Raw genomic sequence first — 14115 nt, 5'->3', positions numbered from 1 at the left:
AGGACGTCCTGCCTTGTGAGGGCTGAATGCTTTTTATAGTCTCAGTAAACCAATGTGGTTCTAATCCTCACCTCATGCATTGACTACAAGGTCTGACAAAGTCAAAGTACAGCCATAAAGCCCTGCTGTAAGTATGTTTGTTTTATTACTGCTCATCATAAAAACATCTTCTTCCAGGCGCCTGCTGCCCCATCAGGAACCTTTATATACCACAGATGGATGAATACACACAAACTTTACACATAAAGTCAAAGATTCCACGCCGTCCTTTTCTTTCTGCATGTCTGATAAACTTCAATTTGATTCTTGATTCCAAAGATAATGTCACCTATAGAAGCTTTAACGAGACATTTTTAGTGAAGTTTTAACTGAGCTTCTGATGAAATATCATAATTATAAGCTCAGATTTGGTGAATTTTGTGACCGAGCCCTTCATCGAGCATGACAGCTTCAAGGACCGTTTGTTTCTGGCTCTAAGAAATGATGGAACTTTCAGGTGGGGAGGAAAACCATGAACAAAAACATGCCTTTCAAACCTCTATTTCTAGGATTGCATGGGTTAATTTCAGTAGATTTGAGACGATACTGTGCAGAGCTGAAAAGTAAACTCGTCAGTGCTCCGAGGAAGACGGACTGCGCAGCGAGGAGAGTTTCTAAATCACCTGAAACACATCTTCCTCATTTCTTCACTGCGGTATCTTGTGACTTATTATCTGCGACACATGGCTGATACTGATATATCTGTTATATGCTAATACTCCCCAGCAGCAGCCACCTGACCGCCTGATTGATCGGCTCTGCTTATATTTATAAGACTTTTACGGTCTTATCGATACACGCCGCCATAACTTAGCGCACCGTTTATCACGAGTTTGTCCACAGAAAAACTGGTCAAAGTGCTTAAACTGAGAAGAAACTCTTCTGACAATTAAATTACACTACTTTAAATTTAAACAAAGCCCCTTTTGAAGACTGTCAGGGTCTGTTTTGGCGAAACTTGGTAATAAGGAACGTTCTGCGGCGCTTTAAACTTTCTGGAGAGTCCCGAGATAAGCTTCCTAAGTGGTGAGCAGTCAGCAGCCATGATTGGAATTGGCATTAAAATCACGTAGTGTGACTCAGCCTGCTCTGCTTTTCCCTCAAAAAGAATATACCGTTATTGTCAGCGCGTACTGTACGAGCTCAGTCAATTTCTCACTTGATCAAACCTTTACAAAACTCATTTCCACAATCCTCCTGGCCGCGGTGTTGCTTACATCTCTTACGCTGTCGAGGAGCATTTCAGCGGCTTCGCAAACATTCCTCTCGACAAAAAGGCAGGTAATTATCTTGTTAAGACTCCACAAGTGAAACCGGTCGACAAAAGTAAGAAAAAGCACGGCGTGACACTGTGAGCGGACCTCCACGCCGGCTGGATCTCTGCTGCATCGGAGTGACAGCTTATTAATCAGCTGCCAAAAGTGTTGTTCTACACCGAAGCGTTTTCTTGACTCCATCGTGAGGAGCGTGTGTTTCGGTCGCACACAAACGCAGCGTTAAGCGTGAAAACAATCCCAAATAAAAGCTTCGGCTTTCCATTTAACAGATGTCCCGCTACTTGTTCCTCCAAACATCTGCCGGCCGACGTAACGGGGACGCGACAGCTTGCAGAAAGAGCTGCGAGTCGGGTAAGTGGAGAGGCTGTTTGAGGCTTTTAAAAGGCAGAATAAATCAGCAGGACGGAGATGTGAGCTGCTGGGGAGATAACAGAGGCATCGGCAGCATCTGAAGGCATCTCACTGCGGCGGTTTTATCAGCGGCGATGGCAGCTTGGGAGCTCAGCGATGCAGACAAGACGCACGGAGGAAAGTTGGAAGGATTTCCCCACTAACTTGCATCCTGATCATTTCAGATTTTTGGTTGCACAGGTGGAGATCACCTGAACTGTTCCTCCTATTTTGTGGAACAACCTTTAAGAAGACACTCACATTTATTGGTTTTGTCTCCCTGGAAGAGCGCCTAAAATAGATTCAACCCTCATCTTTAACAGTTTCTGGGCTTTTTTCCTCACTGTGGGCTCATTTCTTTACATGGAAACAGACCAGCTATGGCCAGAGGCAGAGAGACGCGCTCAGAATGCCAGAAATCATAAAAAACACCAAACGAAAATTGAGTTTCTTTGATTACTTATTGCACAAAATAATGAAAACAAGCTGAAATCAACATGTCCGACATGTTTCCAGCAATGCAGAGGTGTGTCCAACACTTTTAAAAAAACATCAGCTGCACATGCCATAAATATTTCACTACTTTCATTTTGAATTTGTTTCCCTACTCGTCTCCTCTGAATTTTTGGTAAGACAGCGTTGGTCACAGCTCAATCACTCACAGATTCACAGCAGCGTCAAAGAAAGCAAAATTTTTAGTTTTTTACAGATTCTTTTTGGAACAAATGGTTTATTTTTTATTTTGTAAACTACACACTTTCTGTGTGAAGTATCAGGATTTCCAGTTTAGATTTGGTTGTTTTTCGTAACAAAACCAACAGTTTCTGTCAGAACTTTTTGTATTTTTACAAAATCTGGTTAAAGCAGAGGTTATTTTATTTAAATAAGACGTGTAGAATAAAGGGATTTGAATGAACCATCACGATTTTAGAGTTAGATTCGGGTTTATTTTCCAAACCAGATGGCATGTCACAGATGATTAGTTCAAGGAAGCTTGAAATTCTGATGTTTTTTCACCTTTTTAACCGTTTCTGACTGATTCATGGTGACACTTTGTTCAGGTAACACACCTGTTGTACAACAACTTCAGTGTATTTATTGAAGCCACGCAGACCTTCATACAATATTTTGTTGATGTTTCCTCCTTTGTGTTTTCAGGTTTTGGGCTTCGGAGGTCAAACGTGCTCCAGTTTGTGACTTTATAATGGCGTCCTTCTGGAAATAAAATCTCAACTGACCGCCTGGTTAAATTAACTAAAAAACACAACTAGAGCTGTGTTCAAACAGCAGGACTGTAGAGAAGAAATAATTATGATTCATGATATTTGCACAATTAATAACAAAACTCTGCTTAGTTTCGACGCTCAGGTAAGTCAAAAATACAAATGACCGCAATTCAAATCAAGGAAACTCTCATATTTTGGCATATTTAAGTATCTCATCCTGGCAGTGTTACCTGCAAATGAAAGCAGATAAATAAAATGTGACGTGAAATCAGTCCTCAGAGCAGCCATTAGGTCCAGAGGAGACATTTGTTTGAACACGACACGAGACAATGACGTACCTCCACATTACAGGCCGCTACTCTGAATTATTTCAAGTGTTGCTTCCAAAATTCATGAAACCGCCGCACCGAAGCGCGCCGAGACCGGAGAGAACATCCTCTAATTATAGAAGCAGGAGGCTGCAGAGGCTGCTCCTCTGGGCCTCGAGCTTTGCTAAATGCGAGCAGAGCGAGTCGGCTGCATCTTAATCTCGATAACAGCCGAAGCAGGAGCCGTGCAGCCGCCGCGGCGACTTGCAGCAAACCGCCGGATCACGAGATTCACCGCGAACAACCGACGGCGACGCAACGTGTTCAGATGCAGACACTATTTTATCAACAAGTCACACGTCTGGGGCTCAATTTCTACAAAACCTCCTCGTCTGTCAACATTCACTGATTTATATTTACCGCTGATCATTTTGAAACAGATCCACGGTGCACTGAATCAGCTCTGAAGTGACTCTACAACATTCTTCTGACGCTACAGAAATGTTTGCATGTGCTGCTTCATGATGACACCTCACACAATCACATGAAGAAGAAGCTGCTGCTGTTGTTGTTGTTGTGGGCGACACAAACAGCCGTCGCAGCTTGCAGCTTTACGAGCAGTTTGTCTAACGATGCGTCATTTGCTTCGGTTCCCAATTACAGAAGAAAAAAAAAAGAAGCATCATTGCTCCCTTGTTGCACTCTCGTAATAAAACATCATCAGAGCTCAATTTTTGGTCGCAATTTCTCCATTTTGTGGTTCAGTGCAGCTAAATGCTATAACAAGACGCAACGGAGCGACTCCAACGTGTTTTATTTTCACAGAATACGAAGCGAACCGGAGCGAGCGTGAGAGCTATCGCAAAGCTCTCGATACCACAACAGCCGGCTCTCTCTCGCTCGTCCTGTCGGGTGGGGGGGAACGTGAACTACTGATTCATCTCTCAAAGGAAAACCTCATTCAGAACCTCTCGTGGTGCCACTACAGATACCTGACGAGGACACTTCAGACGAGGACTCGGCAGGTGATCTCGTGTTGAAAAGCCTGACCCGTGACGGCGCTGACTCACGCCGGTGTTTGCACAAGAACAGAACGCCGTGTTTTGTGTTTGCTGCTCGCGGCGTCGCTCGATGTGTGCAGGGAAAACGAGGTTTAAACTTCAAGCATCGTGAATCCTTCAGTAAAAAGCAACTGGATTTCTAGTTTTGGTTCTTGAGGACTTTTTTAACTTTAGATAAACATTAGCGTCCTTAAACTCGCGGCTAATGGCGCATTAATGACCCGAGAGTCATAAAAAAGGAGAAAATGCTGTAGCAACATTTTTTTTTTTTACTTAAACCTCAAACCTTGCAGGTTGGAAAGGCATATTCTTGTTTGAAAAAAGGCTCAAATCACACCATTTAGAGCCACAAACAGCAAAAACAGACTGAATTTGTGATTATTCAGCTTCCTGAAAGTCCAAAACTCTGCTTAAAATCATACTTTTTCCATCACAATAACTTTAATCTGCACGTTTCACTTAAAAACTCGCCAAAAATAAAGCGTTTGCAGGAACCAGATTTCGCAAAAAACAAAAAATTCTGCACTCTTTGGCGGCACCACAAAGCCACGACTGACTTGGCTGTGACCAACAGTCACCTGACAAAAATTAGGGGACTTTTGATTGAACTGCAGGCGGTGTTAGCACAGAGGAAGTGTGGAAATAAATAAAACATGCAAAGAGTAAAAGCTATATAACACGTAGAGTCCTCGTTTAGTTTTCCCCAGTGTTGGTAACACGTGGATGAGATGTTGGACATGTTGATTCCAGGTCTTATTTAGATTTCCATCATTCTAACTGTGTCCGACTGACAGAGGACATTTCTGCCTCCTCCTTCATGGTTGTTCTGTTTCCACAGAGCTGCAGGACTTTTAGTGAACGAGCAAAGAAAAATGTCCAGAAACTGCTCGTGGATTGAAAGGATTTTTTTTCCGTTGTTGGAATAAAGCAGCAAATTATTTCGGTATATTAACTATTTATCGGCGAATCATTCGTCTGCACTACAGTGAAGACGGAGACACTTGTTGATTTTAAGTGGAGCTCCTGAAATTTTCAGGAAGGATTACTGGCGCTGCTGCTGCAGGAAAATAAAGAATGCATTAGTCTTGTTTTTTGAACAAACACTGTGTTACTCTTTCTCCGCTGCTGCTGCTGAAATATTTAACAGCTTTCTGTTGCACGGCTAATAAACCTACACCTGAAGCGCTTACACAAAGAAAACCTACAAACTCTACTCCATAATGAACCGCCGACACAAACAGAGCTCCGTTCTGCGTCTGATGTCTTTACCTTGATAGTCGGAGGTGCAATGGCCAAGTACTTGTCTCCGTTGTGGTAGGTGATGGACTCTTGTCCTATGATTATAGCTCCACCAAATGGCTCTGGCACTGAAATGCAAGCACAGGCAGAAGAGTCAGAGCTGCACCTGGGCATCCAAAGTTCCTCCCAGACCACCTCAGAGTCAGCTGGTTCTGTATCTGCAGAACCTTTATCTACTGACCAGAGCTCTACCTTCAGACTGTGAATGTTCCAGAGGTCCAGGTCCTTGAAGTCCACAGAGGAGGGTCCAGATTGATCACTTTAATGGACTTAAAATGTCATGTGTCTATCTGCTGTACTGATGAAATGGCTAAAATATTGTCCAAGATGATACAGAAATTGTCTAAAATGTGTTGAAACCTGATCCAATGTGTCCAAGATGACAAAAAAAAAGACACAAACACTGTCCTAAACTTCTCTAAAATGACCCAACATGCCTCAAAACTTGTCCCAAATGATCTAAAATGTCCCCAAAATGCCTCAAAATCTGGCCAGAACAATTCTAAACTTGTCAATAAACACACTAAAACATCTCCAAAGTAACTCTAAACTCGTCTCGAACAATTTAAAACGTTCAAAATGTCTTGAAACTTGTACAAAATGACTCCATAGTGACAAAAACCTCTTCAAAAAGACTCCAACACGGTCCTAAACGATTTAAAACTTGATCCAAAATGTCTTGAAACTTCTCTAAAATGACCCAATGTGCCTCAAAACTCGTCCCAAATGACCCAAAATGTGTCGAAAATGACAAAAATGTCCCCAAAATGCCTCAAAATCCATCCAGAACAATTCAGAACTTGCTGATAAATACGTTGAAACTTCTCCAGAATCACTCAGAACTGGTCCTGAACTATTTAAAACGTCCAAACTGTCTTGAAAAACTTGAACAGAATGACTGTAAACCAGAGAAAAGGAATCGTAGCCAGAAGATGAGCCTCTTATCAGAATGTAGGAGAAACACTGAGACCTTTGATCTGCTGGAACTGGTTCTGACCCAAACTGATCTGGTGTCAGGTTCTAGCAGAACCCAGATGTGTTCTTCCTCCTAAATGTCATGTGTCTATCTGCTGTACTGATGAAGTTCTGAGGCTCAGAAATGATGGAAAAAGTCCATTAAAGTGATCAATCTGGACCCTCCTCTGTGGACTTCAAGGACCTGGAACTCTGGAAACATTCCTGAACATTGGAGAACCATTACCTGGGATGACCATCGACGCCTCGGCCTCCACGTTCTCCTGCTTCCAGGGTCCTTTGTTGAACTCTTTCTCCCTCAGAGAAACCTCATAGGTCTTTACATGTCGTCCCTGAGGGTCCTGAAACACACAACACAACAAAATGTAAGCTTAGAATCAGAATATGTGATTAAAGTCACTTTATCCGACACGTTTCATTTGAAAATCAGTGATATTAGGAAATATTCAGCTGAACTGCAGGCAGTGTTGACAGAAAGTGGGAGCAAATCAAAACAAACGTGATTAATGAATAAATGCAGCGTGGCTCAGAAGCCGTGAACAGAGGAGCACTGACGGTGGAAGATGCTTTCAGCTGATGTTGTAGTGCTTGTAAAAATGTAAAAAGGGAAATAAAGAGACGTAGAACCATTTTTTCCCAGCATTAATTAAATCTGTAGATAGTTGTCGGGGAAAAAAACAACAAAAAACTGTTGATTCCAGTTTTTGTAGCATTTTTTTTGTAAAATAAATAATTACAGAAGCTCAACCTTCTGTTTTTTAAGATTTCTGTCATTCTAACTGTGTTATTCTGCACAGACGTCACTTCTGCGTTCTCTCGCCTTCGTCATGGTTTCCATGGAGCTGCAGGACTTTAGATTGCAGTGAAAGATGAGCCCACAGTGAGGAAAATAAGCTAAGAAGAAGTGCAAACAAACTGTTTGGGGTTGACAGTGCAGACTGGTAACAAACAGCTGATCTACAGAAATAACAAAGCATTTATCTGTACTATAGCTAAGATGGAAAAACTTGTTGATTCAAGTGGTTGTGCTGTTATCGTGGAGGTTCAGGACTTGATGCTGCAGTGAAAAATGAACCCACAGCGAGGAAAACTGTGACAGAACCAGAGTCAGAGACTGTCTCGGCTTCAGAGGGTGAAGGTGGAAACATCAGCTGTCGCTATGGGACTAACTGTTCAAATATCCAGCCAATAAATAAATTAAATTCAGGCACTTGTCTAAATGAACCCACACAGTCTTGCTTATGGCTACGAAGCGGCCCGTTACCTGGTAGATGAAGCAGACGGTCGGCGCCTGGCAGCCGTACAGGAAGTGGACGTCGATGACCTGCAGCTCCTCCAGGCGGATGTTGAAGGCTTTGAGCTCGCGGTTGTCCCGGTCTAACGGGATCACCTTGAACAGGCCGTCGTACAGCCGCAGGCCGATCATGCGGCACTCCGGGTCCACGATGCCGATGATACCCGTCTCTGACGGACGCCCGATCCGGTCCTGTGAAAGAGCGTTTAGGTTGAAGGCCGGCAGAATAAAAATCCGTCTGAGTGCTGCTGAACACATCAGAGCCGCAAAATACGATCCAAGAACTCCATAATGTGAACATAAACCAGAAAATAAAGACTCTGAAGCAATAAATAAAAGATGCTTGTCAATTTAAATTATTAACATTTATAACAACTGCACGCTGCATTTCATTAAAGTGAACTACGTCAGTCTAAATGCCTGCTGGATCGATCGATAGAGGACTTCATCGATCCTGTGGAGGTTGCTGCAGGGCCGCAGACACAATTTAACAAACCACAACAAAAACCCACAATTTTAAAAAGGTGCACCAGATAATAAAAACAAAATAAAGCATAATCTTAAAGCATTTAGAATAAGATAAGCCAGAAGTCTTGTGGTGCAAATTACAGTTAAATGTGAAGAAACAATGATCATAAGAGTCCAGTATTGATATGAAGAGTAAAAATGTGCATTTAATCACAGTTTAACAGAAAGTTAAACATAAAAGCTGTTCGTTTTTTACTTCAGCAAACCATAAAACCATCAAGGTTCATGTTTAAAGTGGAGATATAAAGTCTGCCGACATGCAACACAGTGACTTTTAAAAAATGAAGAGTTCATTTGCAAAAACAGAAAACTCCATCCTCACAAACCTTCAGAAACCCACTTCGTCATCGTCTACCTGAGATCAATTAAAACTTCAGTTATCTCTACTTTTGTCATTTCTACTGAGTCAAATCCACTCAGCTTCAGTCTGATCGATATCATCTCAAGCAAACAGCAAAAAAAATAAATCTACAAAAATAGAGTTATCTGTTTTTGAAAATGAACTCTTCAAATTAAGTGTATTTTCGCTCATAGGGGATTTTTTTTTGAATCTCTGAGGATGTTTTAGTCGGCAGCAGAGAAAAATCAGCAGCACCAAAAGGATAAGAAATGAGAATTCAACAATATACGGATATGTTTTTATCCCGTTTGACTAACTTACGTTTCATTTATTCACGTATAACTCACGCGTTTGTTTATCAAATGAGCAGAAATAACAAGAAAGTGCAGATTTCCATTTAATTAACTGACACGACTCCATCTAACTGCACGAGGACGGATCACAGCGAGTGGCGTCGCTCACCTGGACGTTGCCGTGGGCGCGGGTGATGATGTCGATGCTCTCTCCGTTCTGCTTGTACTCCAGGATGCAGGCGTTGTACTTGGACGTGAGGATGAACAGCAGGTCTTTGCTTTCGCCCTGGAGAACGAGGACCACAAAAAAAAAAATAAAACTACATTACCAAACACCCAGAGGCCCGGTTTTAATTTCATTATCAGAGTTCAGTGGAGGTTTGTGGCGCCGTTAGAAGACTCAGGTAGTGCAGCGCCGGAGGCAAAGCACAGAGAAGCTGCTCTGCTCCACTCTGGAGAGAAAGACGACTGTATTAGCCTAAATACAGACGAAGGTCACCACATATTTGGAGACTAGAAAATACATGCTTTGAATTAAGAGCTGTGTTTGTAGCTTTATTGTGTGAGTCAGCCGGTTTACGGAGAGTTAATCAGCTCTCGGTTAACCCAGTTTAACCTGCAGCAGACTTTGAAGGCTCCTGTGACGTGTTTTGCTGATAAAGGAGGAATAAATTCATGAGGATTGGGGTGAAAAATCAGCAGTTACAGCTTGAACAGGCAGCTGAAAAATGCTAAAATACCCCCATACCTCCACAACCAGGTTCAGGGAAAGATGCTGCTTCAGAAACCAGTTTAACCCTCAGAGGTCCACAGTCACCACATAATCATGTGACATTTTCGAGAGATCAGGACAGAAAATCTCGCGTACGTATGGCGCTGCCTTTAAACTCTGTCACGGCTTTTGTTTCATGTCGATAAACCGGAGATAAGATGTTATGAACGTGCATAAAATGTAAGCCTACTGTCATGACCAGGCTCGTGGGTTATAACAAACATGGCGAGGAACACAGATTTAACTCAAAATAAGGATATTTATCATAACCAAAAACAAACCATTCAACAAATAATAATGAGTATGGAGTGTGACTATCAGTAGGTGTGACTGAGTGATGGGATGTGAGGTGTTGTGGAGCAGAAACAAAGCAAAAGGGTAACAGAAAGACGTGTCACCACCAACGAAGCCGGATCAGAATGAATGAGAGAGGGATGGCTGAGATTCATGGGCCGTCCTGATGCCTTCAGGGACCCACAGCTAACTGGAATTCTGGAACATCTTCGTCATTTTTTGTCGTTTTACTAAACGAAAGTGAAAGAAAGTCTCTGGAAGTGCAGCTCCTGTAACGTGGCTGTCATTCTCACCTGCCCTCATCCTGGACAGAAACTATTATCAGGAGTGGCATCCATAAAAACAGAAAGAAAGCCACAATTACTTGTATTTAAGTTTGAGTTACCTTTTTATTGTTCATATCTGGAAGCTACGTTTACATTTTCAACTTCCAAAATGTTTCGCAAAGCATGTTTGTGTTCTTTCTTATAATAAATAACAGATTTTTTCAAATTTGATTTTGTACTTTTTGTGTGTTTTTGAGCCAAAAATGTTAATATAGTAGGTCAAAGTGAAAAAAAATAATAGTGAAAGAACCCAAACATGGGCACAGTGAACATGTTTATGCAAACATGGCCAAAAACTCCAAGGGTTAACCTTTAAAAATCTAAGCAGCAGAGACCAGGAACGAAAGATTTGTTGAAATATATCTATGTTTTCTCAGAGATATTGCAATTTCGTGTGCAATATAATGTTTTTAAGTCAAGTTTCAGGTCAGTATTCAATGCATAATAGGTTTAAATCATTAAAAAGAGGGACTATCACACAACGAGGACGGCAAAATTAGTGAAATCATTAACACAACAACTTAGACATTGGGTCAGGTGTTGGACTTTCCACTTTGTGCAGGTTTCGTCTCAGCACTGTACGGCCTGAATTACACCATTTGTGATTTGCTAACTGCATTTTCAAACCACAACTTGAATTTGAAATCAATTAATTGCTCAGTCTGAGCAGAGACAGCCTTTACACGGCTTGAAGATTTTCTTTAAGTGTCGTCGCTTCTAACAACTGAGAGGTTTCTTTTGCAACTTCACAAGTTGAGGTCAGCCGCGACGTGTGCGGTTAGCGCTGAACAACTGAAATGACAATATGGCCAAAGGCAAAGTAGAAATATAACGCAGGAGCTCGTTAAAGTCAAAATGTAGCTTCATCATTTTTTCTATTAGTTTCAGGGGAAAAGAGATGCAAAGATTACGACTCATAATGAAATATCTGCCAGTACATTCCCCACATGATGTTGTTTTGTGTCAGTCTACGTGGACACGGATTTCATCCAACATCCTTTTTGCATCCAGGAGCCTGCTGAAGTTCAGATTCATCCATGACACAAAACAGACCAGACGAGTTGTTTACGGTGCAGCCAAAGCCAAACCCTCTGCACACAAACACCACGTACCTTTGGCCTGAAGAGCTCCATGACGGCGATCTTCCCGTACATGCCCACCTCCTTGACGGGCCGCAGCCCCTCCGCCGTGACCACATAGATCTCCAACCGGGTGTTTTTGGCTATGAGCAGGTTCAGATCTTCTGCAGACGTGAAGTGACCTGAAGACACACCGCCGACATTTATAACACGTTAGGTACACTGCTGTAACGGAGGAATGTGGACAACTTACTGCAGAACTAGTGATGCTTCTGAAAGATATTTAAATTAGAGCTCTTACTAGCAAATATTAATAATATTTATCATTCATGTCTTTAACTGCAGCCTATGAACTATCAGAAATACCTGAATCCTACCTGTGAATGGCGTAATGTCGTATAAAAATGTTCTAAATATTTTCGATTTATCCTATAACACTATAATAACATGAAACAGGGGAAAGCTTTGAGTAATTGACCAGAAACTTTTTCAATAACTAAAACAATTAATAACTTCCCAACAGGTGTTTTTTTTCCCCCACTGACTTAAAGCAATTAAGTTATTTTTATCTAAATTATTTCTTCAACAAGCTGATTAATTCATCAGCGTTCTTCCTGCGTAATAGAATTTTTTTGACGTCCACTCAACATGTTTTAGCCGGAAGGAAAATCACCAGCACATAAACTATAAGAATCTGTTCAAAATTGGATGTAATTGTAAGTTTAGTTAACCGGGGTTTCATTGACTGAAGAATAACAGACATATTTGTGTCTCAAATGGTCAGAAATAATAGAAAAATTCAAGAGATTTCTACAAAACAAGGCAACACAGACTCACCGGCTTCACAAAACACTCTGTTAGTTCATTCACAACACAGATGTACAGATTAGTTAACTGTTAATCTTAAAATAATTGCCATTTATTAGGACAAAATATGACATAGTCGCTGGTCACGCTTCACAATTAACAGATTCCACATCAAAATCTGAAGCACTACAATAAACAAATCACACAAACAGCAATTTACAACACACAAGGCCGTCATTTTTCCTGATACGATTAATAATTAAACCAATACCGTCACTCAGATTTAATTAATTGGATGAAACGTTGCACGCTGGGATTCTACTGACATGAATCCCAGTTTTTATAACTTAATACCCACATTATTCCTGCTGCACCACCTCTGTGCATTACCATTACATGTGCAAGACTGTCATTTAAACGGTTTCCTAATTTACTACTTGGTTTATGTCGCTTTTCATAGTACTTTTTATTTATGTAGTACTTTTATACTTTTCTTTTGCATATTTTATTTGGAGTTTCTCAGATCTAGATTCTGTATTTATTCCTGTCTTGTTATTGCTGCATATGTGCAGCTCGCTTGGCAATAAAAAGCTTCTGATTCTGATTTAGCAGCACATCTGATGCAGCATTTCAACGGTTTTAAAACATCCCTGCCATCCGTGCTGTGTGACAGTCGTTTTTATTAATGTGGGAATGCTCCTGACATGTTATAAATCTGTAAAACACTCACTACAGAACTTACTGCAAATCAAATCAAATTGTAATAAATAAATGAATTCAATTCAATATTCTCCACACATGGTTCAGCCTCAGCTTTGTAGATTACAGGAAATTGTTTAAATTTAATATCAATACTTGGCACTAATCATCCGGTTGACTAAACAAGTATGAAGCCAAGTAGGTTAATTTTTTAACATTTTATTCCTGTATAATTTGTAAATAGCACTTTGAAATTAAATCACCACAGAATTGATTTTTTAAATAATAGATGCATGTAATTTTGGCACCATATTACCCTCATGCAAAGATGTTGAAATGAAATTAAATGAATTTCCATGATGGATTTCAGCTCCTTCATGTGTGCAATCTAAATTTAAAACTTCATGTTGTTTATCATCTGGCAGGTCACATGTAGGAGTTAATAGCAGCACAGTGCTGGCTGCAGATTTAATGCATCTTGTATTTCGTGGCCTTCATACTTCGGTTGAATATCAGTTACTTTATCAGGGTCACAAAATGGGCACTAAGACTGATAAGATCCTGTCTGATAGCAGCAGGAGACGCGTTTTAACCTGCGGCGCCTCCAAACACGACAACAGCTAACTTCACTGTCCACACAGGAGCCGCAGCGAGGCTTAGCGGCGGAACGAGCACGAAAAACGGATCCGACAGACCCGTGTTCGGCCACTCGGACAAGTGTGCGGAGAGCGGCAGGTAAACATCGGAGCTAGCAGCGCGGCGGCTAGCGGCTCCGCAGGCCCGTCTGCGGCTCCTCGGCTGCAGCAGCGCGGGAGCTCGGCTAGCATGCAGCCGCTCGATGTTCCCGAGTCGAGGCGGCGAGCGGGACCGAGATACTCACCCGTGATGCAGGCGTTCACCGCCGTCGGCTTCTGCGCTGTTACCACGTAGTTGTACGACATGTTCGGACGACGACAAAAGACAAACACCAGAGCAGTGTTTTAATCTCACACAACTGGCAAAATCATTGATAATAAGACTCCAGGAAGTAGTTAGCAGAGCGGGTTAACGGGCAGCGGCGAGTCCGCGGAGGAGCGCCCCCTGCGGCCGGGAGGACACACTGCAGTGC

At 41.7% G+C, this 14115-nt stretch overlaps 1 protein-coding gene across 1 annotated transcript in view; it reads right to left on the bottom strand.

The window, feature by feature from the left end:
- Positions 1-14044, bottom strand: part of ddb1 (damage-specific DNA binding protein 1) — an 82260-nt gene extending 68216 nt beyond the window's left edge. The window contains exons 1-6 of the mRNA XM_008296942.1: positions 13888-14044; positions 11535-11683; positions 9200-9316; positions 7840-8061; positions 6802-6916; positions 5571-5668 (exon numbers count right to left, since the gene is read on the bottom strand). Coding sequence (XP_008295164.1) covers positions 5571-5668; positions 6802-6916; positions 7840-8061; positions 9200-9316; positions 11535-11683; positions 13888-13948 — 762 coding nt within the window. The 5' untranslated portion in view covers positions 13949-14044. The remainder of the gene's footprint in view (positions 1-5570; positions 5669-6801; positions 6917-7839; positions 8062-9199; positions 9317-11534; positions 11684-13887) is intronic.
- Positions 14045-14115: the final 71 nt, after the last annotated feature.

The sequence above is a fragment of the Stegastes partitus genome, unplaced genomic scaffold, assembly GCF_000690725.1.
Source record: "Stegastes partitus isolate 25-593 unplaced genomic scaffold, Stegastes_partitus-1.0.2 Scaffold1170, whole genome shotgun sequence".
NCBI lineage: Eukaryota > Metazoa > Chordata > Actinopteri > Pomacentridae > Stegastes > Stegastes partitus.
The sequence above is the reverse complement of the archived record's forward strand: the minus strand, read 5'-3'. Positions and strand labels throughout refer to the sequence as shown.